The 24,518-nt window shown below is 41.3% G+C and overlaps 1 protein-coding gene across 12 annotated transcripts in view; it reads right to left on the bottom strand.

The window, feature by feature from the left end:
• The window catches only part of auts2a (activator of transcription and developmental regulator AUTS2 a), a 356,442-nt gene that overhangs the window by 95,224 nt on the left and 236,700 nt on the right, over positions 1–24,518 (bottom strand). For all 12 annotated transcript variants that reach the window (XM_078930433.1, XM_011483793.4, XM_078930434.1 and 9 more), the window contains one exon: positions 19,652–19,681. In XM_078930433.1, coding sequence (XP_078786559.1) covers positions 19,652–19,681 — 30 coding nt within the window. The remainder of the gene's footprint in view (positions 1–19,651; positions 19,682–24,518) is intronic.

The following is a 24,518-nucleotide window of genomic DNA, read 5'->3' as shown; positions in this document are numbered from 1 at the left end:
ACAGCCTAATGATGATGAAAAGACCACTGAGAATACTTTGAAAATAGATCAAAAAATGATTGGGGTGAGACTTTACGGAACAATTGATGTAGATGTTGCAGATGTTCTATATTAGGATCTTTGTCTTATTTTAACAGATCAAAAATTGATTGGACAACATACAGCTCACAGAGGACAACTTAGACTTCAGACTAACCCTAGAAACTCAGGCCTTGTGTTCATCTCAATCCAAAACTCCTCCACACTTCTTCTCCTATCACACCTAAGACGCTTTCTGGAAACCCAAGCGAAGCAGCGCGGAAGCTCTGACACCTCATCCAAGCTCAATAATTCACCATGCTTTCACTTGCCAATTCTTTCCTCTGCCAATCTGAGACCTTTCCGCTTGCTGAGACAGCGGCTCTAACAAACGATGCTGTCAGTTAACAAGATGGAAAAACATTCTGTTAATTTTTTTCTCTCCTTCCTTCCCTCCCCTCCTTGGCGAGGAGCCTTGATGTGCTGAGACAAGGGCTGGATCACAGCTTGCCTGAGGGGGGGGGAGCCTGACACAAGACAGGCTGCCGCTGACATGATGAGCCTCGAGACTGCTGGCAAATTCTTGTGATGTCACTTCCCCCTCTCGACAGTTCTGACACCCCGACGAGGGGTTCTGGGGAGACGAGGACTGGAGGGAGCTGCTGTTGAAGATAGAGGTCTGGGGGGGGGGGGGGGGGGACTTGATGAGAAGAAACACTGGTACGTCAACTGTGTGCCTCTTCTGTTTTCTTTAATGTTCTCGCTTTTATCGGCAGTAGGAGCTGTCAGCGGTAATCACGTTTGTAGTGAGAAGCTGCAGAGACGATAAGCCCTGCCTGTAAGTGCAGCATCCTCTGCTATACATGTGCTGCTGCTCCTCTCTGTCTGTCTCCATGAAGGATGGCGTACTCCCCAGAGAGACAGACAGACAAGAAGGACTGAGAAATAGATCATCCTCATTTGCAAGATAGAGAGAAAGAGGCCATATCTCACTCTTCCAAAAGATGGTGTAAGTTTGCTGCACATTATTTGTTCTGTCACAAAAAATACAATCACACTTATATACAGTATGTCTAGTTATCTTTTAAAATTATTTAAATATTAATGTAGAAGCCAATAAGACTCTAACTGATACTTTGAAGTTTAGCAATTTTGTTTTGAGTAAAGTGCAATCAATCAAGCTGAACAAAATGTAAACAATCCTAAGGGTTGACCTTTGAACTATATTTGCAAAAATATAAATTTAATTCAAAATTATATATAAAGGCATTGAAACATTTTATTTTTTTTAATTCAAGTGTAAGAATCACATTAATAAATTTTAAGACTGTATTGCTATGTGTTTGAAGATGCAATCAAAGAATATATAGTATAGTATAGGACAGCATAGCACATCATAGAATATAGAAAATATAAAAATATAGAATAGCAAAGCAAAGCATAGTATAGTATAGCACATTATAGTATAGTATAGTATAGTATAGTATAGTATAGTATAGTATAGTATAGTATAGTATAGTGACGGTACCCCTTCATTAGTAAAAGGAAAAAAAACTAAAAGGTAAAAAATAGGAAAATGGTAAAAGAAAAAATAAATTCTAATCAACTGAAAATCAGTTATTTTTTATAATCAGTGTTTTTTGTCGTACAACTCTTAAAGCAGTAAATGCAACCAGATGACTTCTGAAGTTAATGGGGTTTAGAAAACTTGACTGGTTTTCTCCTGTTATCAAGAATCAGAAGTTTGTTCTAAAGATTTACAGTTTAAATGCCACCACTAAAACACAAAAGCGATGTTGCAGATAATGTGGCTGTGACTTTTTGAACACACACTGCACAAGGTCTATGTCCATAATACACCAAGCATGTGTGGCCTGTTCAGTTTACGGTGTTCACACTGTCACTGCACAGATCCAGCGCATGCACAGTAACAGTCTTGCTATGAGATGTTGAAGCCCTGCAAACCTTGCTAATCTTGCTCCAGGCACAGGTCTGTTTTGATGTAAGACTGACTTGGTGTCATAGAATTCCAATCGGACACAAACCGCAATTGCTCATTTCTCCTTCATGATTGAGTTTCAAATAGTTTTCCATATATTAAAAAGGATGCTATCCATTTCTCACTACCAAATCCAAGTCCCTGATTGCTCAAAGTTCAACAGGTTCAACGTTTGCGCCGATTCAAAAACCAAGTGTTTTGTATGTAGAGCCCGAAAACGGACTTGAGTACAGACGTGTGACTGCGATAGTTTTAAACGGGAAATCCCGATATCGGCATAAAAGCTCATTTACCAAGACTTTTCATTGGAAATGCCCAAACGCGAGCCCGGTGTGAACATAGCATAAGAAGAGTGTAGCAATATAACTACTGAAGTACAACAAGGTGACAACCATCTATTGTAGACATTTTGAAATAAAGGAAAAAATCCAAGAAACAGATGTGTAATGAAACTTGTATGTTGCCTGTTTCTTAACTGAGTAAATTGCTAATTCACACCAAATCTCTGGCTCGGAAATTTTGCTTACAAACAGGAAGTAACAAATAGTGACTTAAATGTTAATGTTGGGGTTTGTAGGTGCTAATATCCAGAAAGGAAAAACATAAATTAACCTTTATTAGTCTTTAATGTTGCATACAAGACGTAATTACATGCGCAGGAAGCACAGAAGGGTATCTTGTGCATGACAGGTGGCTAATACCGTCTAAATAAAGAAAGAAATGTACAACAATTAAAAATCATCACTGATTATCCATCTCTAGTGAGCATTAAAGCAATATTTGTCGTTAATTGAATGATAATGCACTCACCCCCCCTGTTTCCTGTGGAAGGGAGGCAGCGCTTCGTGGGGGCGAGCTGTGCTCCTCCTCATCCTCCCCGTTTCTCCCGCTGCCTCAAACTCTCCTGCTGTCAAAATGAGGCAGAGAGGCCTGCCCTCATAGTGGCCATTAAAATAATGTGGCCTAACCTGAGCAGGGGTTAACCAGCTAATCTCCCCTAGACTGCTCCTCCATGGACATGAATAATGCAGATCAGGTTTCTAAACAAGCACACAGATGAATCTATAAATCACCCAGGTCAGGGCAATCTTATTAGCTCCCCTCTTTCCCATCTCTCTGTCTGGTTTGTCCCTGTCAGGCTGCTGCAGAGGGAGCCTCCTTGTATAAACATGTAGTTAAATGTCCTGTTGGTCTTTATAGGTAGGATGTGAGCCAACAACCGGGAGAAACTGCAGAGCTGAATTTAATTGAACAAGCTCTGTCCCTGTTTACTTTCTGGGGTTTGACAAAACGGTTGTAATGTTAAGTTGTCAGATTACAGAAAACATTTGGTGCTTGTCATAATATTGCAAGTCATCCCTTTTGCTATTGTCTTACATCAAGCTTTTTCTGTATTATGAGAGGGGTAGCCACCATATCATTGACTTCTGTCTTTGGCAAGCCTTTTTATCAGCCTAGCAGCAACTTTTCAACACATATATCATTTTGTGTTTTTAAATGTGTGCAGGATTATACAACAACAGTCGTTATAAACAGTATAACAGTGCTACAACAACAGTTACGGTTATTTTTTTACTGGTCAAAACTTGAGAGAAGTCATCAGTAATAACATCATTTTGCAAAAAATTGGTGTCCTACAGATAGCTGACACGTATGTAAGAAATGTAAACATTTTACTTTTAATGATGTGTCTTCAACTTGAGAAGACAAGGACACCACATAATGCTATTATACATCTACGTATGTAAAGATATGGTTTACTAAATATACAAATCTGTTACATCAATGATCATGTTGAATGTTTCAAGAACTGAAATAAATATTATATCACTTTATACTTGGTAATTTTACTCTAAATATGACTGTATTTCTGTTAACTTTGCATCACTTCCACAAACCAATAGCTCAGTAAAGAGTCAGCGGGCCGAGCTTTCAGAACCTTCCAGAACCTTTAAACTTGTGTTTAAATTAGGGCTGGGCAAGATAATTAAACGATAATGGCCGACGAAGTGTGCTTTCTCAGAAATTATACCACGGTCTGGGTGAATACTCAAATTTGATTGGCTGCTGGGTGTGCATTAAAAAGTGATAATCAACAGCGATAACGCACGCCTAAAAAAGAAGTTCCGGTCACATAGCTTAAATGTGACCGGAACTGGCTTCATCATCTGGACAAAAACAAACGATAAGAGGTGAACTTTCTCTCTGAACTGATGCTTTATTTAACCCATCGGGTTACCAGCATAGATATCGCTGTCCTTTGCCGCTGCAGTCGAGATCCGAAGTTCATGCGGCACGTTGTCACAACACGCAGGACTATGCGATGGTCGGTTCATTATTGTCATGTTTTTTAGGGTTGACATCACTTTTTTCACAAAAACCTGACTATTAATTGCGTGGTGCATCGCGTTGTCATGGCAACGGCTGAGCCGGCATCGACCTTCAATCTTTGAGTTGAAAGTAAAGTAAACAAAATTACATCTACGTGTGTCTCTCTTTTTCCTGCAAACAACTTTTTAAGTTATAATTTTGCAATCAAATTTGTTTGAAGTCATTATTAAATTTTGCAAACAGCAATTGATCACAAAAACAAAATCATGCAGTTAAAGGTTTCAATCGTTGCCCAGCACTAGTTTAAATGAGACAATCTTTGTTTGCTCTCAACTGTTATGCAATGTCTTTGTCAGCAAGGTCATCTGTTTATTATATATAATTTTGAGCAGCACTTAAATTATTACTCTTTTGACACAACACATGTGCTTCCCCCTAATAGTCTATTTAATCAAAATAATGACCTCAATGACATCTTCTCTGTGATATCTCTATACTGTCTTTAGCTTATGTAGTTTCATCTGCACGTGCAGTCTCATGGGGGTTGACTCCCTGCAGATCACAAAGGAAGAGTTAGTTTCTGCATGCATGCAGGGATCAGGGAAGCGCAGAAGTTTAGTTCCCATAGCCAACTAACCCATTTCATTTGTCAAACCCAGCATAGGCTCCCAGATACTCAATCAAACAAAGCCACTGCTAGCTCACAGAGTCATTTCCCTCTCTTCCAATTACAAATGAGTCCATTAGTGTGTCTGCAGTGAGCCCTGCACTGTCTCCCAGTAATGGCTTGTGAGATTTCCATCATAATCATAATGGCTCCCAGAGCAGCCATAAGTGCAGATGGAAGGTCGCTCGTAGGTAATGAGCTATCTCACCACCCAAAGGGCATATCTTCAGCTTTGTTATTTAGAACTGCATGCCTACGTTTCGATGGGAGCACGAGCTTTGTGGACTGCTGCATGTGAGGATGGATTTAGAAAAGTGAAGGATGACAGAGGAGAAGATGCCTAGCACTGATTAGCATCACTAAGAATTGGGGTTTGGGCGGCAGATGTTAAACTCAATTACTCACACCAAACCATTCCAGCTCATACCAAATGTCAACCTCACATTACTTTGCATGTAGACATTCCCACTTCCTCACCTGGTTGTTCAGGTTTCCAGAGCAGATTTATCATTAGGCCCAGCAGTGTCTGTATGACTCACCTCTGCTTGCCATTCACAGCATCACATTCTTTTCCCCGGCATCGCACTGCTGCAGCCAGCTCTTCTGTACCAACGACCAATTACTGTGTGAATGCTGCTCTTGGAAACATTTTCAGAAAGAATTCACTCTCTGCACCAGCCCGCTGTCAGCCTGCGTAGCTACAGAGGGTCTAAAACTTGGTGGAATAAGCTAACACAACACTTGTTTTTAATTGACCTGAGAGCAATGCACAGCTAGGATGACGGTCATATCCCTAAGACCTTTTCCTCTAGGCTCTAGTTTGACTGAGGCTTTGGTGTCTTCATGTGCCAACATTTACAGTATATGAGTAGGGCAAGATAGATGATCACGGTGGGTCCTCTGGTCTCCAGAGTTTTGCTGGAGGCAAGTCTTGTGGCCCTACTTATATAGGGGGGTTAGTGTTTGTAACAACAGCGTTTAAAATAAAGGCATCTGGTAACGAAACTACAAGGTAACAGGGTAATCTAATTACTGTTTTTGTTTTGATAATGCCGTGACTTAACATTAAATGCGATGCATTACTGTGAATTGATTTAATTTCCTGTTCAGACCAAACGCTCCACCAGCTGGTGTTGTGCCAAAAAGTGTCCTTCCGTCAGAAGGGGAAACTGGGTGGGTTAACAACAGGTTAACTGATTACAATTGGCTAAGTCAGTGTCACATTTTATGCTAGCCAATCAAAACCAATGTTGTTGGACACTGGCGTTGGCCAATACTGGGAATTTGGGTATTGATCCGATACCAAGTAATTACAGGGCCGGTTCGATATAGATAACGATACAGATGCTGATACTTTTTGTTCATTAAGTGTATAATAATACACAGGATAGAGACTTTCATTAAACAAAAATGTTTGTTAAATAATTACAACAATCTGAACTAAAAATACATCTAATATAGAACATGAATAATATGTAATTATAACAATAATAATAAGGAAACAGTAACTATGCAAAATTTAAAATAAGCTACTAAATATAACAAAAATAAAATAAAAAACAGCACCATAAATATGTATTTTAAAAATAAAGGCAGTAATAAAATATCAAAGTCACTATTAAAATAGAAAGTAACCAAAACCAACAATAATGAATTTAAGTCAAAGTCCCATTGGTTGTCACACAACATGTGTGAAATGTGTTCTCCACATTAGACTGCTGGGGCAGCGGTGAGCTGCAGACAGAGCCACACTCAGGATCCATTTGGTGGTTTAAATTCCGGTAAATACAAAAATATAAAGAACACAACAAATAATCCTGTCATTGATGCAAATGTGAGCCTCTTTACTGAATCTCTCTGCTGCCTGGTGAAGGGGGGGGTCAAGGTGTAAGCAGTAGTGGGGGGGCGGGGGGGGGGGCGCTGTTTACGCAGACATGATGGATTTTTGTTCAAATTGGTCGTTTTTTTTACCCAATCTAGCAACACTGCAGACAGATGGACATCACGCTCAAATGAACTCCACGAGTAAATTCAAGCTCGTTACTGTATGCATTAAATAAAAATTGCGAAGAAAGTGTAGAAAGTATAGATCCCGCCACGCTAGTATCAATACTTCGCCTTGCTATCAATACTATCAATACTCAGATCGATCCTCCCACCCCTATATGACACAACTCCACAAACATCCCACACACTCACTCACAAACATCCAACAGGCGGAAGAAACGGTAGGAAAGGCGAGTCCAGAGTAGACCAATTAAAATGTCATTTTAATCTCAGGTTATGAGAGTTTGATGTATTTAATTAGCAACAGGTACTGCAGTAACATTTTAATTTGTTCAACTGTTTACTTTTGTAGAAAATGAGTACAGATGTTTACAAGACTAGTTATCTAAAACTTAAAATTTGATTTCATTTGGATCACAGAATTAAATTTACTTTTTTATTTTAATGTTCACTTTTGTTGTATACAAAGTTGTTGGAAATCCAGGTTAGTTACTATTGTGTTGTCTCAGGTTGTCAGCTTGATTTATTTTGTGATACAGTTCAACACCTAAAATAATAATCCTGGTGAAAATGATGATTAACAGCATTTCAACATAACCTGTCCGGCATCCACACAGCGAATCAGCAATCCCTGATTCACACAGGTGGGTTGGCAGAGATTTTTTGAATGCCGCATGCCCTTCCTGACACAACCCTGTATTTTATCAAATTTGGGCCCCCTTGTGGCTACATAGTTAGGGAGTAGAATAAAGGGCCTTGCCCAAGGACCTGCACTGGATGAAGCTTATCATGCCCGCTGATTTCCCGTGTCCGTATCACTTGTTTAATCTGGGTAAGACCCCTTATCACCTCGTTTTCACAAATAGGTAACTGACTTCCAGCTTAGTATTGGAAGAAGGACAATTAGCGCAAAGGACCTGTCTGCTGTAGGTGAGAAATAAACACTATGGCATAATCTAACAAGCCAGTGCTTTCATTTCACACAATATATTTACAAATTTGTGAGCATAGTTAAATACATTTTCCATTTCATTGCTAACATTTGATTTAGTCTGGATCATAATCAACAGTCAATTTCCCTCCAAGAGTCATTGGTGTTTTGTCACTGTGAAAAGGAAGACACTTAAAAGCATTCAGAGGTGCGGAGCTCCATGCAACAGCCTCATAAAGGCAGACAATGGCTGAGCTTAATAACAATCAGAATGGATCCCATGTGTGGAGGTCCCATCAAGCTAGGGAATTTCATTTAATTTCCCCTGGGCCAACTATGTCTTGTACACATAATTAGAGCCCAACATGCAATGCTCCTTGTGTTTTGTCAATAATCCCCTAAGGAGCAATCAGGACAAGGGCTGGACATGCATCTGTGACCTGGGATACTTGCAACAAGCTCAGCCACCTAATTACAGAGCTCCTAACAAGCAGTCTGGTGGTGGATTCAAGGAGAAGATGTAGGAGAGGTCGAGGGACGCCGCCTCAGCTTAGGAACTTGCGGCGTTCGGCTCCTCTTCCAAACTAGTGATGTCATTAAGGTTGTTTGTGGCAGCTGCCATGAATGCTGGGACATAGTTCCTGCTCCCACTCATTTTAGATCCTGTTTTCTGTGACTCACTGTCTATGGTAACTAACACTGCAGGACATTCTGGCTCATTATTTTTCTGCTCTGAATTTATGATGTTTATGATGACCTCATACATTAGATAGTCCTACCTTCTAATTATTCTTGAATTGCATATGAAAACCCCAAAAACACAATTTTCATTGGAATGTATCATTAAAGGGCCTACATCATGCTTTCCTTAAGCCTGTCAGCGTGAACGTTAACCTTGTATACCTTTGGCCTGCTAAAGAACGTTTCTTCAATTAAATATAAGTTACTTTGGCAGCCCATCCAGCTCGGAAGTAAGATGACTCGATCTCCGGGGCACCGGCTTTCGCTTCTTGTAGGTGCCGCCAATTTCATGACACTAGTGTACAGAAGAGCTGACCTCTGCGGCATGTCTGCGTTTTGCCCACGAAAACAAACAACATCTGTCCATTTGCAAAGATGGATGTGAATATTGTGGAGCCTTTCAAAAACGTGTTGCTGGTCACCGCTAGCACTGCAGAGAAAGTGGGTGTAGGTGTTAGCCTGGGGGGGGTGCTGGCATCGCAGACCCTTCCTGGAAGGGGCGGTTCCTCACTTATCTACGTCACAATGTGAGAACTCAGTCGTTTTAGTGGGTTGGGAGGGTCTTATGCCCAAACCATAGGGTTTTAGAGGACTCTTCAGAAATGCGTGAACAGACCAAAATACCGCTTTGGGGTGTTTTTTTTTTTGTGAGGAATTAACCTATAGTACACTTAAAACCTTAAAAGTTGATTTTGCACGGTTTAGACCCTTTATGTAAAACTGATAAAACATTTAGTCAAAATATACCAAAATATTTAATTCCCAATGGGATTGAGCTGTAATCCCAACTACAAGTAATGTGTTGATGGGGACATTACAAACAAAACAGTCATTAAATATTTCCTTCTTCACATTATCTCTGGTATTCATGTCATTCTAACAGCCAATCTTTTCCAATGTAAGTACCACAACTGGGTTTACTGGCTGTAACTGATCTTCTAAATACACAATTCCACGTGGACTGAAGGAAGTAAGTAGTTACCTCTGGGCTGAGGGTTTTGTTGAGAAAGGAAGTCAATTCTGAGACAGACTTTCTGTCTCAAACCATTGGCTTGACAAAAGGGCTCTGAAGGAGCAGAGGGTTTATTTGAGAGCCACTGGCCCAGTCGCTGTGGGGGGGGGGGCTTATGTACAGGTGAGGCAGCCTCGGCTGACATCCATTGAACATGGTGGGAAAATTTAACCAGGTCTTCCAGGAGAACTCTGTCTCAGCAGGGAGAGAGGGCAGACACAGAAACAGTGAGGAGTCAAGAGAGAGGCTGGCAGAAAAGAGATCGGTGCTGTGAAAGGCTTCCTGCATAACAAGGATGTTTTTTTTACCAGCAGCCTGTTTTTGCAGACACTAGTCTGAACCCAAGGTCTTTCTTATGTATTATTAAAGACTGGTAACTGGCAACACAGCCTCATAAATAGAGATGAGGACAGACACCTGCGGACCCACGCTGCTGCTTACTTTTGATCGGTCACAAATCCACCGGCCTAACATGACCCAATAGGTTCTGGATGCACAAAAGGCCAGAATTCTCTCTATTAAGCTGCAGGCCTCTGTTTTGTTTTTGCTGCTGTACCTGATACAATGAACCACATGAAGATGCTTTGTAATTCTGCATGTCATTGGTGTTACAGAATGGAATCTCACTAATAAAGTCCTCATTTAGATGTTTGATCACTCTGCTATGTTACCCTAATGCTATGTTTACACCAGCCTCGGCAACGTAAGTTGAAGCGACCACTTTCAATGTAAAGTCTACAAAAAGTGCTTATGTACGCATAGAAAACTTGTGTTCATGTGTCAGAATAGAGCTGTGAAAGAAAAAGCCTGGAGCCAGATTTCACCAGATTTGCATATTTCACACCAAGCCTTTTCCAGCTGTGAGGAGCTACACTAGTTTTGGGTAGCAACAATCCAGTGTAAACGCCGTACGCTACAATTGCGCTTAAAAAAACGTGTTAAGGCAAGTTTATACTTCGAAGCTATTTGTAATCACTCCGGTCGCATTGGTCGCAGGGCCATCAGAATGGAACCGCCCCAATATGACACCGGCTGATGACATCATTCGCAACTGGAATTGTAAGCCTGTTGTGCAATGTCGTCATTTAACTTGAATTTATTTATCAGAGTACTTGATGACGGAGCACACTGTCCAGAAAAATGGCCTTTTAACCCTGACGATGATGAAAACAATTATATAAGTAAGGAAATACCGAATTTCACATAAACACAGAAAATAGAGCAAGTTACTGGAAAGATCCAGCTTAAATCTCATATCATGCAGCACTAGAAAATCCTATTCGCCTCTGTTTTTTATTTTATGTACATTTTTTCCCCCTCTGTATTGCCTGCCTCTGTTTAGTGGCTGAACACACCACTTCCTCCCCTGCCTTTCATATGCCTGTGCGTTCGCAGACGCAGCACGTCTCTGATCAAGATGTCCTTCATGTTAAAAATAAACGCTAGAGACAATTGCTTTGCTTGAAAAATATAAACACCACTCAGAAGTTCAATGCAGTTATTATGCACAGTCACAAGCAAAATCGGCCAACATTAGTAGGAAGTAGACCATGCGATTCTGATGCGATGGTTGATCACTGTGAAGTATAAACCAACCTTAAAGCGTGCTGTTGAATCCCACACACGTGCCCACTGTGTACGTAAGCATAACCCTTGAACTGGAGTATGTCCGTGTGATCATTAATTTACATACTCGTGCAATCAATTTTTCTGATGTTTTTCCAGGTCAAGGAAGTAAAAAGTTACTTTTTTTTCCCACCGCAGCAGGCTGTAACTCAGTAAAAGAGCATATTTATGGTTTTCAATGCTGATGGAATTATTCTCTATTCTCTGTGTTCTCTGGTTGCTCTGGATATTGAATCATTGTCTCAGATACATCATTCACTGCTGTGGCTGGTTTTTCTATAAATTTCAAGGACTCTGCAACCTTGTCCTATTCAAACGTGCATTTTTGCACTTTAATGTTGGCTGTAAATGAATGGGGGGGTTTGAGCCCTCCAGAGACAAGTGGGACACATTAAGGCTTGTTTAATATCACGTCTTCAGGTAGGAGAAATAGCCCTGACAATATTGTATTTCAGTACCAACACGCTTGCTGCAAGCTATCACCAAGCATTGAGAGTGAATGTAAAAAGCCACTGCAATGCCTTGTATAGACAGACAGAGAAAAGGTTCCACTCTTCTTCCATGTTTGAATGAGAGGGTGATTTTTGTATTGCCTCCTGAATGGAGTTCTTGAAGGGGATTGAATCCAAATAATGTTGTAGAAAAAAACTGAAAAGGAAGACCATTTCCTTTTTAAGGGAAAAGGGGGATTTTGTTGATGTTACATGGATGAAAGTTTCTGAGCTCTTTACACATGATGGACGTTGACTCTCATTAAGCTTATCAGGCAGGAATTCCCCATTCACCATAGTATTCTCCACTCTAATCAACTGCTCATTATTGCACACTTGCAAACTAATTCGTTGTCTTATAAATCTGTCATTTGTCCAATACTAGCTGCATTGCTTCATTCCATGATTGCTTATTTTTATTTTTTACCTTAAGCCTTCGACAAGTGCATTCTGGACTTAGAAATAATAGGGATGCAACACAATGCAATATTTTTTTGAATATTAGTTCCGCAACTAACTTTCAAAGCCATAAGTAAGACGAGGCGAACTCTGAGGCACCGGCTCTGGCAGTGCAGACTCTTCCTGGAAGGGGCTGTTCCTCACCTTCATACATGTGAATGTCAGAATTCGTTTTTTTTTTTTTTTTCGTGAATTGGGAGGGGCTGGTAATAAGAGCGTAGGTTTTTAAAAGAATACTAAGAGATCTGTAAACGGATCAAAACACCGCTTTGGGAATAGTTTCTGTGAGAATTGAACATTATAATACAGTTAAACGCTCCAAAAGTTGATTTTGCACGGTATAGGCCTTTTAAACAAATTTTCCTAAAACATGTATACTTTCAGTATTAGTGTAAATCTCTTTTAAAGGTGTAGCTTCTTTTTTTAAATGGATCAATCCCATTAAAAAAGGTCAATGTGGCCAAATAACCCAATGAATAAATACATGAGAACATGCTGCGTTAAAAAACTGTAAAACCTTCAGTAAAGCATTTTTTTCATCCTTAATCTTTTTCATTAACTATAAATATTAATTAGCTTGTTTGTAAGAAAAAAAAAAGTGTCAAAACTCATATGATGTGGAGCAAAACATCAATCACCCTGATATTTTATCCTTCAGTGGCATTAGAGCTCTGCCACACTGATAATCTTACTTAGATGATTCATAATGGATGATTAAGATGCTTTGTCACCAGTGACACTTGAATCTTTTCTTGAACATTTTGTGCTTGGACAATTAAGGAAAGCGGGTCATGGAGAAGTAGGAAGAGGTTACAAAATGCCTGATCAGTCTAAATGCCTTCTTATGTCAACATGCGTTTTATATTTACATGAATGTTTCCATTACATAATGCATCATGGGCTGTAGGAGCAGCAGGTAACAGACTGCAGTTAGTTTTTTAATCATTTTAATTTTCTATATGCATACTTCAGGGAAACGGGTGCCGTGTGCGCAGAATCGGGTAAACTGCTACATGCTGGTTAATGGTTCAGTCACCTGCCTATTTTCATATTGTCACCTATCATTCAATATTCATTGCTTAATAAAAAGGCAGGGGTGAATGGATAAAATGATCAGTAGGCTCACAGAGACTGAGAAAAGTGACCTACTGTATGCCACCCTGTGACAAAACAGAAGCCTGGAGAATTTTTTTGTCTTCACTTGGTTAAGGTCGTTTACAAATGTGTTCACTCTATTTCTTTGCACTCAACAAAGAACAGGCCTTGGTACAGAGGACAGGGATGTAGGAGTGTATATTTTTGTACTTCTGGGACTGTCTGGGGAGTGCTGCAGCCCGCTGACCTGGTCATCCATCAGACAGGATCTATCCATCCAGCCCCCCTACTTCTGCAGCTCCCCCACACCTAAAGAACATTTAAGTGTGGCGCTCTGCCAGGCTTGGAAGCTGTGCGTTAATTTCTCATCTGTGGCGCCCTAATGAGCTCCGCCTGCTCGTCCACCTCTGAGACCTTCCTGATTATCAGACAGGGGAGCAACTATTTGTCAATGGCAAGAGGTGGCATTTACGCGACTGACCTTGCTGCCAAGAAGAGAGGAATCAAAAAGGTGGAAGAAGGAAACACAGTTGGATGAATACGGTGATAAAAGGCCAATGAGATCTGCAGCAGAAAACATGATCTGCATTTGTGGCCGTAAAGTTGTAGAGAAAAACAAATCTGAGAAGTTGTAATTCTTTCTTCTCTACATGAAGTTGGTATCCTCAAGGAAGTACACTTGCTTTTCTTCCATGTTTGGTATTGCTGTTTGCTTGAGTGTGGGTGGATGTGAGTGGGGATGCCCCGGAGGGAGCAGGGATTTGCTGGTTATTGGATGGAGGGGAGCAGTGTAGGTCTCTGACACCAGCTAACCTTGGCTAGGACTCCTGGGATTCTGAGGGTATCCATCAACGTGGCAGCCCCGAGACGGTGATGAGAGGGGGAAAAGCCACAGAAGTTACCAGGGGAGGGAAAAAAAGGCTAGTAAAAATTTAATGCACTCCGCAGAGCGGTCATGTCATACTTGGTTATGGAAAATAATCCCAGATGCCTGCAGTGCTAAAATGGAGCTGTAATGTGTTCGCCTCCTAACCCGGCTTGACAGCCATGATGTACGACTACCATTACCGGAAAATATCACTTCAACTAACCCGTGATCCGGCTCTGCTAAGGGTCATATTATCCATGAGGAACAAATTACACTCCCCCAAAGTAAATACAAATTTTCTACACTGACTGGGTACAAAGCACAAAGAGGGGAGGAGGCCGACAAGAATGTTACCTATGACAACACTCTGCAGAGTGACAAGGATGATAAAGTACATGACAAATCACTGCCTGACAGGGTACTCTAGTGCAATCAGCCTCAGCCTCGGCCTAGCGAGCACCCACTCAAGCCTGTAAACACTACTCTCTTCCTTTGGAGGGGGCAAAACACATAATCTTTTAACGCTGACAAGTTGCACTCTCCTTTTTATTACTCATCCTTCCCACTGCGGTGAAAAGAGGGAGGCTTCGGGAGGGAGGAGGAGATAAAATGGTTTTATGTACAGTGCTACTGAGTGATTGAGAAACACAGCTCTTCTGCTGTAATTGCCTGAGGGCAAACGCAGCAAAGCAATAAAGGAACAGAAACAGCAAATATATTTCCAGTTCAGATCTTTGTTTTATGTCAAGGACAAGCAGGTTTCCTATATTCTGCCTCTTCCAAGGCACCTGGTTAGATCTCTCACCTCCAATAAGAGCAAATCAGAAAGGATAACACTCTGCAGAATGGCCATTAACAAGAAGCAGAGTCTTTTCAAAAAGGCATTAAAGCTTGTTAGTACAGACCAAGTGGGAGTTTAACGTTGCCAAAAGCGTATTGTAAAAAAGGAACTATGTAAAACTTTTTCTACTTTCATATGTAAAAGTAACAGACAGTACTGAAGTGTAAAAACTACAGTATATTAATATATAAAACCTAACATTATAAAGACTAAAAATATGTGGAAATGCATCAGTGTTTAGCAAGAAAATAGATTAAGCAATATATTTTCTGTAATGATATTTTACAGATATCTTGTAAGTTTTTTTTACCCAAATAATGGTGCCTCCCTGAGTCTATCCATTCCCTCTTTTTGGTTACACAATTTTGCAAACTGTAGGCAATGAATACCCTATGAACTGGTTCTATTTTGGATACAGTTTTTTTTAGGTTGGAATTGGTTTACTTCAAGCAAATTGCTTGAAAGTGAGTAGGAGGAAGCAAACTTATATACAGGTTCTGTTTAGAGTTGGCATTGGATGGACTGCTCCAACGAGAACACTGGCACATACAAGCATTACAAACACAGGATACAATGTTTATGTACTTCAATTTAATAAGGAAGTCCAAACAGGCAATGACCTCATTGCTTGAATTCATTTGGACTTTTCTGTTTTTTGCTGTATTTGTTTGAGTAATAAGGGGGGGGGGCTGTAGTGGTGAAGCGGTCAATCTCTGATTGCAATATCGCAGGTTCGATTTCCGCCTTGCTCACCCCAGTGTCGAAGGGTCCTTGGGCTAGACACTGGACCCCACATTGCTCCTAGTGGTTATTGGTTGGTGCCAGTGTTTGGCAGCGGAGCAGCCATCAGTGTGTGAATGTGTGTGGCTGTGATTGTAAAGCACTTTGGGCTTTCTAAGAAAGCAGTAAAGCACAATTTATGTGTGTGCCATTTACCATAGCAGCATATAGTGAGAGTATGGCATCACACTCTTTCCATACGTGATGCACTTTTAAACTTTGAACACAGCTACATGTATTTTTGGTCTCCTTTCGCAATTAAAGATTGTGTTGGATTCTTCTGGATTTGTTGGTAACAGGATGTCGCTTAAGCAGAATTTTACCTTTCAGCTATTACATGTGAAATGTTTGCTTATGGTGGTTGTTTATTCCAGGTTTCACATGTCTTCTGAAACAGGACTTGTTTTAGATCAGGGTTTCTGAACTCCAGGCCTCAGGGCCTACCAACCTGCATGTTTTCCATGTCATCCTTCTTAAACACACCTGATTTAGCTGATCACTGAGCTCAGCAGAGGCTTATAATGACAGTCATTAGTGGCATGTGTGTGTAAGCAGAGACACATCAAAAGCATCCAGGATGGTGGGCCCTGAGGAATGGAATTCAAAAACGATTCTTTAGACCAGGGATTGCTCATTCCTGCTCCTCAACATCTACCACTCCTGCCTGTTTTCCAGCTCTCCCTGCACTGCTTGCTGCTGATTACCTGGCCCAGTTGTGTTCATTCATTCAGAATGTGGAGACATCTGATTGAGCTAATCAGCAGCTAGCAGGACTTGGAGATCTGGAAAACAGTCAGGGTGGTAGATCTCAAGGACAAGGAATGAGCAGCTCCGCTTTAGACTGACCTGTAATACTGTTAATAAACCAGAGATTGCTAACCGCGATTAAGCAGCTAGAATATTGACGATCTCGTGAACTGTCGTTGGCAAATAAATGGAGTAAATGAAAAAGAAAAATGCTTGTTTTTTAATCTATAGTTTAAAGAAACACTATTATTCTATTATAAAGAACCACTACAACAAAATGTTCAACAACCACTTCTAATATCGTAGTTTCTGATTAGCCAAGGAGAAAAAAAAACTACCAGCAAGGATGCCCTTTGAAGGAAATGCTAATAACACCACATATTGAGCTAATAATGATAGTGTCATTTGATGATTAACAGCCATGAGCCTTTCTCACACCTGTCTACCAGAATGCTACTGAAATGTCACATTGGAGATGGCCAGTTCTAAAGGTCACTTTGTACTGGCAAAACTGACAGTTTTGCCAGTACAACGCACACAAACGCACACAAATGCACACGCAGGACTGGCTGCACAAGTGTGCTGAGATGCAAATAGCTTTCACTTATCAGAGGCTGGCAGCAGCAAGCGGAGGAGGCCTTCTAGACCAAGCAGAACATGATTTCTCCTGGGAACACTTTTTCCATTTTCTGCTTTTGAAGGAAAACTAACTAAGCCCCGTTTGTTCTCATCTGAATACATTTGACCCATTAAAAAGACTCGGCTCTCCCGCGTCCTTCTTCACCGCAGTGATGTAAGGTAGGCGACGCTGCCCACAAAATGCCAATGAGACCAGCGGCGGAGGGCGTCGTGTGCGAGGCGGCTGGCAGGAGCAGATAGCGGCAGAGGTGATGTTGACCACGAAGGGGGCACAAGCTCCAATTAATGCCTTACCATGTGACTCAGCCCCGTGTCATGAGGGTCCCCTATTTACTAATTCGCTGCTCTGTTACTTTAACACACAATTAATCAATGACAGGAAGGTGTAGTCTACACTGTTCATCAGGAGCGTAACGTGAGCCAGGGTGAATTAATACAGTCACTTTGGGGATTACAGCTTAGCATGCTGCCTCTCCCTTCCTGAAACAAAGAGGAATTGCCACTGAGACGGGAGCAATTTAAATCGACAACACTGAGTAATGACTCAATTTGCTGCACAGTCTAAACACAACAAGCAAATGGCATTACTAAATCATTAGAGTACATCTAGATCTCTACTCAGAAGTTATTCTATCAGGAAGTTCGGAGGAGCTGTTAATTCTTGCTAAAATTCATCAGTAACTTTTCTATCAAGTGTAACTGCTGTCCTTTAGCCACAATACAAGTAACAAACCCATTTTGCAACATAGGAGAGTTATTGTTTGGACCCAAGTGTCTGATTCCACAGCAGCTGGTGGTTTGTCCATTTTGCCACAAAGCTCACAGGGAGGAATTTTTAATTCTTCAAAAATGCCAATAAAACCAACACTGTTTTGCTTTGTAGTTTTGAAGCTGGAGTCAAATGACTGCAGCAGAAGGTGCGTTTGTGGGTGTGTTGGTAATGTGACTATCATCTGGACCCTTGGTCAAAACCCAAACTATTACCGATGAGCTTTAATCTGGATCTGGTCACTGCACCAGCACAAAGTGGATTTGCACACTTAGCTAAATACTCTGACTGATGTTGCGCATTTTCTGTTGAGGACTGGAAGACCAGTTCCCAAACTGTTATTGACATCATATCTGGTATTACTGTTCATTATAACGGCAAACCATAGAACCATAAGCATTAGTCATCTCTCAATAATGAGTCTTAAGTTGCATACTGACTGGACAGGTTTCAAGTAAACACATCCCTGCTTTAACGAGAATGTCCAGATCAGTTGTTTTTGCTGATTATTCAAATGAATGAACAGCTTTTCCTACAATATACAGCATGTGAGATGCTCAGCATGTTTTAGTACTGCTGCTTTTGGTTTTCTTCTACTACTTGAAGCTTGGAGACTGTGGTGATACCTGTGGAGCATGAATTAGAGGAATGTGCCCGTCCACTCTGGATCTGTAAATAAACGTATGCAGCCCTTTGTGAAGGTGAAAAACTTTTGTTATTTGATTGAATAAATGAATGCACTTCATTTCTAGAGTACCTTATGATGCCATCAGGTACTAAAGTGCTTTGCAATAATAAAACGAGAATAAAAAGAGAAATCTTAAAAATCAAACAACATAAACATACAAAGGGTCATAAAATACACAAAAGGCAAATAAATACAAAATAAATACCCCCCCCCCCCCAGCTACTGCATTGATATTAAAAGCCATTCTAAAAAGTTATGCCTTAAATTAAACGTACATCCTCTTTCCACAGCTTTCCATTGCATTCCTGCTAAATCAAATCATTTAACTGTGTAAACGTCTCTGTTGGTAATTAATGTGTGCTCCTGCAGTGTCATTTCGCCAGGAGGAATACGTTTAAAATAAGTAAAACAGGGATTTAATTCAGCATGAAAGTGTGTTAAACTTTGGTTTGACACTGCAGATCCTGACACAGGCGTTGATGAGGACGATAGGGACAGAAACACTGTGGCTAAATGTGGATTCTTCTTATTTAAAAAAAAAAGCCTGTGCGTGAAAAGACCAGAAGATTTACAAATAGATTGGTAGGTGGAGGAATAGATTTAAATAAAATACCAGCGCTGGAATTCACAACAAATGTGTGCCAATCAGGGCTTCTCATTAAGCTCCACCCACAGCCCTGGCTGTCACCGCACTCAATTAAAGCACATCAAATTCCTAAAAAGCCAGAGCACTTTGATTTTGATTCTGCACCTCATTAAGTCATTTCTAATTAACGTGTGAGTAATTAAGACTTTCTCTTACCTATTAAGATGATGTTTCAATCTAATTACATTCATTCTTCAGTCTTACAGAAAGCGTAATAATTCAATGTTGATGAAGCCTGGTAATAGACGCTAAAAAAAACCACATTAACTGATGAAGGAAGGGAATGAGAGGCTTACCTTATCATCCTGGTCTGTCTCTGTGTCACACTGTGGAGGAAGCAGAAAGACAGTAAATGTACAACTTATAACTGGCTGACGGTCGGATGGATGGATGGATGGACAGATGGACTGATAGATAGATAGATAGATAGATAGATAGATAGATAGATAGATAGATAGATAGATAGATAGATAGATAGATAGATAGATAGATAGATAGATAGATAGATAGATAGATAGATAGATAGATAGATAGATAGATAGATAGATAGATAGATAGATAGATAGATAGATAGATAGATAGATAGATAGATAGATTGGCATAAATAAGACATTCTAGTAACAACAAACACTGTGAATAAAATGAATAAATAAAAATATAAACAAATACATTAATTAGGTTTAAAAAAGGTGATTATAAGACAGGTATATCTTGCTACTTTCAAGTAGGTTTCCGATTGAAAAGTTGTCTACCTGCTTGTTTTCCTTGCTGGTACAATAAGACGACGGCCTGAGAGCAACATTCGTGTTCGCCTGTTAAAATGATGTTTTTTGCTCTCTGAACCATCGGCCTCACTAATAATGTCATTGAGTGTGTTTTTCTCTTTGTCTCACAGCGGTTTGTTTTGTTTGTATGACCATTTGGTGCAAACTCAAAAGCTGCCAATGAGCAGCAGTATCACTAAGATCCACAGCAAATTCAGTCAGTGCAGGATTTGGGAGTCATCCCTGGCTTTTTAAGATGACTGTGTCTGCTTGAGGCGGTGGATGGTGAAATGACAACAGGAGGAAGGAGGAAGAAAGTGGCTAGATTTCATTTTTCCATTCCAATTTCAATTTCAAGGTCCACTTAATTCTTTATCAACTAATTAGTGAGATGCTGGGTGACTGGCGGGCCTCAACGCTGTGCATATGGCTGAGTTGCAGAGAGGCGCTGGAGTCAGTAATGAAGGCAGTGCTGGGGGGGAAGGAGAGAAGGCTGGCATGCTGTGTATATGCAGGAGTGCGGGGAGGGGTTGCTGGGTGGCGATTAAAGTATGGCAGGAGTGAAGAAAGGGGGTGAGATGAGTGACAGCTCAGGGAGCCGGAGACAGAAGGCCCTGTCTGCTTTGTCCCTGTAGCTCAGAGGTAACTGGCTCGGTCTTTGGCTGATATGTTTCTCAGGCTCAGTGGCATAAAAAAAGGTGGCCTGCGAGCTCAGCAGGAGCATAGCATCCAATTTACAGGCCTGTCCCACACGGCCCAGGGGGCCGCCCGCGGCATGCTGCCATGATGGTCAGCTCCAGCAGCTCATAAATTATGCAGAGGCAATAAACGCACTGGGCAAACACCCCTCAGACGTTCCCTCTGCTCCATCTCTCACTCTCCTCCTCAATCCCCCATTTTGAACCAAAGTGCAGAGTGCCGAGAGACAGAAATTTCATCTTTACATATCTTTACATACTATTACATATACCGCACTCAGACGTCTCAGGCTGTGACATCAGTAAAGTGACGAAGCACTCATAAACCGTTTCTCTACGTGCCGAAGGAGCAGCAGAAAACAAAAGGTTTGAACGCTGGACACGGTTTCAGTTTTTCCACTGTGATGTGATAAATAAAAAGACATGCAGTCCTCCCTTTTTCCTTTCCGCCCTCCCTCTTTCTCCCCGTCTCCTTGCTGTGCAGCCAATTGCTTTGATTGCGAGATAGAAGCCGGCTGGAATGACTTGCCCCTGCTTGTGAAGCAAATGGAACATGCTAATGGAACTCATCGTATTACCCGATGCAAAAGTGCCATAGCTCATTACTTTAAGATAAAAGGATATCATTGTAGACGGCAAGCAGAATTGACTTTCTGTGCTGCGGCTTGATGATGATTTAATCAACTGCTCTCTTTCACTTCTCATCCTTGCGCCTGTCGCTTTCGCAGGTGCCACTAAACGAAACACTCACACGGCTAGTGAAGGAGAGAAAAGAAAAGAAATTGCTGTCATTACTTTCTTCCCCAGGAATAGAGGCATGCAAATTTCCCAGAGTGACAAAAGGTGGGAAAAAAGGGAAACGTAATAAAATGGAAATGCCTTTATAATGAGCAATGTTAAAAAAAAAAGAAAAGAAAAAAAAACTGGAATCAGACCTGACAGGCAAGGGCAGGCCGTTTGATCGTCCTTTCAGAGCAGCAAAGCTCTGTTGAACTCACTGCTTGAGCTCAGGGCAAACAGTAGCAAATAATCACATCTCTAAAAAGATAAAAAGGCATTTCAGGCACATAAACAAGTCAGAGTTGTCACTGTCTGATAAGTGATCATAGCAAACTAATGTGCTCCCTTATGCAGAACGGAAACTGAGGCGGTGGAGAAGAATCTTAAGTTTTCTTTTCGCTTCCAAACTCTTTCATCAAAAGCAGACAGAAAGCTGAAAGAAGTCCCAGCTTTGCACCTTGCTGATGATGGCTTTGACAGGAATGACTGCTACGGCTCATCACTCAAACTCTCAGCGTGCTGCTGATTTTGGTGCTAAGCATGAGCTCTCTGATTGACTTATTCCTGGAAGTCTGGCTTACACGGACACCTGCTGACTTAAACAAGCCCACAGTCTGTGGTCAAGTCAAAAACTTGAAATGCGTTAGGAGGAAGTGCCCCCCCCCGTTGCACTCCACTTTTAATGGTCTCCTGCCTTGACTGGCATCATCATACAAGTCCAACTCAGCATGAAATTACCCCAAAAACTTGATGCTGAGTGTTTTTGGGGGGTGCTCCTGGCCAGTAGAGGGTCATAGAGAGAAGCATAATTGAGTCTTGAGGCTCACCTCAAGGGACTTCACGAAAATGGAACATACCATTGTCATATGTGTGGTAAGTATGTCCTGACGTATTTGTAAGAATAATGGAAGTTACATGGTGCCCTTTACGCAGCACTCCTGTTGTTAGTGAGGTGCGAGTACTGGCCCCTTACTGACAAATGCTGCACATATGGGGTGTGCACGGCATATGTGGATGCCCGTAAGATGCTCACAAAAAAACGACACTCTGACTACCTGCTTTCTGAATTTCTAACAGTCAGGCTGCGTGCAAGAAGGGCGCACTTGCCACGGGAACAGCACAAAGGGGCTCCTTGCACAGTGCGCAGCGTCCGGGGCGATTGAAAAAGAAAAAATCTGTACAAGGTACCTCCATCTAACCTACTTCAACCTTGTTCACCTTTATGTGTCGTTTTAAGTGTTTACCATGACCTTTTGCTTGAGGCATGGTCGTAGAAAAAATGTGGATGAACATTTTTACTTTATGGGTTCAGGGACAGTCTACGACTTTAATCGGCGATTCGATCCCCACTCCCCCCAGTCAACTGTCGTTGTGTCCCTGGGCAAGACACTTTACCCTCCATGCCTTCAGTGTGGCTCCACTGGTGTGTGATTGGGTATGCATTTCCCGATGATGGCACAAACTGGCAGCCATGCCTCTGTCCAATTTTTTGCCCTCAGACATCCTGTATCCATTGAGGCAGTTGAGACTAATGCATAAACTATGTACACTAAATGTGTGCGCTACATCAAGAATATATAAAAATTTGACTACAAAGATTATTTTCCGAACAATCGTGTAATTTTAATGAGTAACGTCTTTTTGCTCTAGTGCGGCTCTGCAGACGGTGATCGCAGTGAAGTTTGAGAAAAAAGACGTACAGTCAGGAAACCATTAGAAAAACAAAAAAAGAGACCCCATGCATGCCAAGTGCTGTTTTTACAGGGCCAGCTTAAGGACAGAACAGCTAAACCTCTGTGTTTGGTTAAAGTAACACAGGAATGTCAAGCGCTAGCTGCAGCTCTGAGAGCTGTTGATGTTGGCCTGTACTTGGAGCACTTGTGATTGCCCCTCTGCTCTCACTTGGGCCTCTCTTTTGGCTGAGAGCTCCTACAAATTACCCGACTTTTGTTTAGCATGGTCTAAAAGTAGGAGTCAATTATTCTTGTCCTAAATCCCTTCCAGCTGAGTGTAATAGGGGTCCTGCAGGAGCGGATCACTGGACGCTATGGGCCAAAAGCTAAACAGCCCGCTGATGTGTTCAGCTGCAGCGAAGTTCATCGTGTTGTCCCATCATCACTCCCTGCAGAATGACTATAGAGGCACTAGAGAGGTAACCACACTACACAAGGATGGGTGTGATGCAACAACCCTACTAAATCCAAACAGACACTTAGCATATCAAAGAAAAAAATCACCAACTCCTCCTTTCTCATGTACAGTGGAGGAAACAAGTATTTGATCACTTGGTCAATTTGTAGGTTTGCCCACTTGAAAAATAATTGACGTCAGTCATCCTAATAGTAGGTTTATTTGAACAGTGAGAGATAGAAAATCCAGAAATCCACTTTAAAGAATTTGTTTACATTTATTTGCATTACATTAAAGGAAATTAGTATTTGATCCTCTAGTAACCATTAAGAGTTTTGGTCCACACAGACCAGCTAGACTCTCCTAAGCAACCTGACAACTGAACTGAAGACACCTGTTAGAACTAATCACCTGTAGAAAAGACACCTGTCCTCAGAATCAGTCCATCAGTCAGAGTCCAAACTGTCCAACATGGTAAAGACTAAAGTTCTTTCAGTGGATTTAAGGGAGACGATTGTAGACCTGCACAAGACCAGAATGGACTACAAAGCCATCAGCAAGAAGCTGGAGGTTAAGGTCACAACTGTTGGTGCAACATGACCATCAATCCACCTTTAGGCTCCAAACCAGATCTGACCTGGTGGGGTTTCCATGATCATGAGAACAGAGAGAAATGAAAACAACACAGCAGGAGTTAGTTGTTGATCTGAAAGCAGCTGGAACCACAGTCACCAAGAAAACCATTGGGAATCCTTTACTCTGCAATGGTTTAACATTTTACAGGACCCGCT

The sequence above is a fragment of the Oryzias latipes genome, chromosome 14 (assembly GCF_053564925.1).
Source record: "Oryzias latipes strain Hd-rR chromosome 14, Olatipes_Hd-rR_3.1".
In the NCBI taxonomy this organism is placed as follows: Eukaryota; Metazoa; Chordata; class Actinopteri; order Beloniformes; family Adrianichthyidae; genus Oryzias; species Oryzias latipes.
The sequence above is the reverse complement of the archived record's forward strand: the minus strand, read 5'-3'. Positions and strand labels throughout refer to the sequence as shown.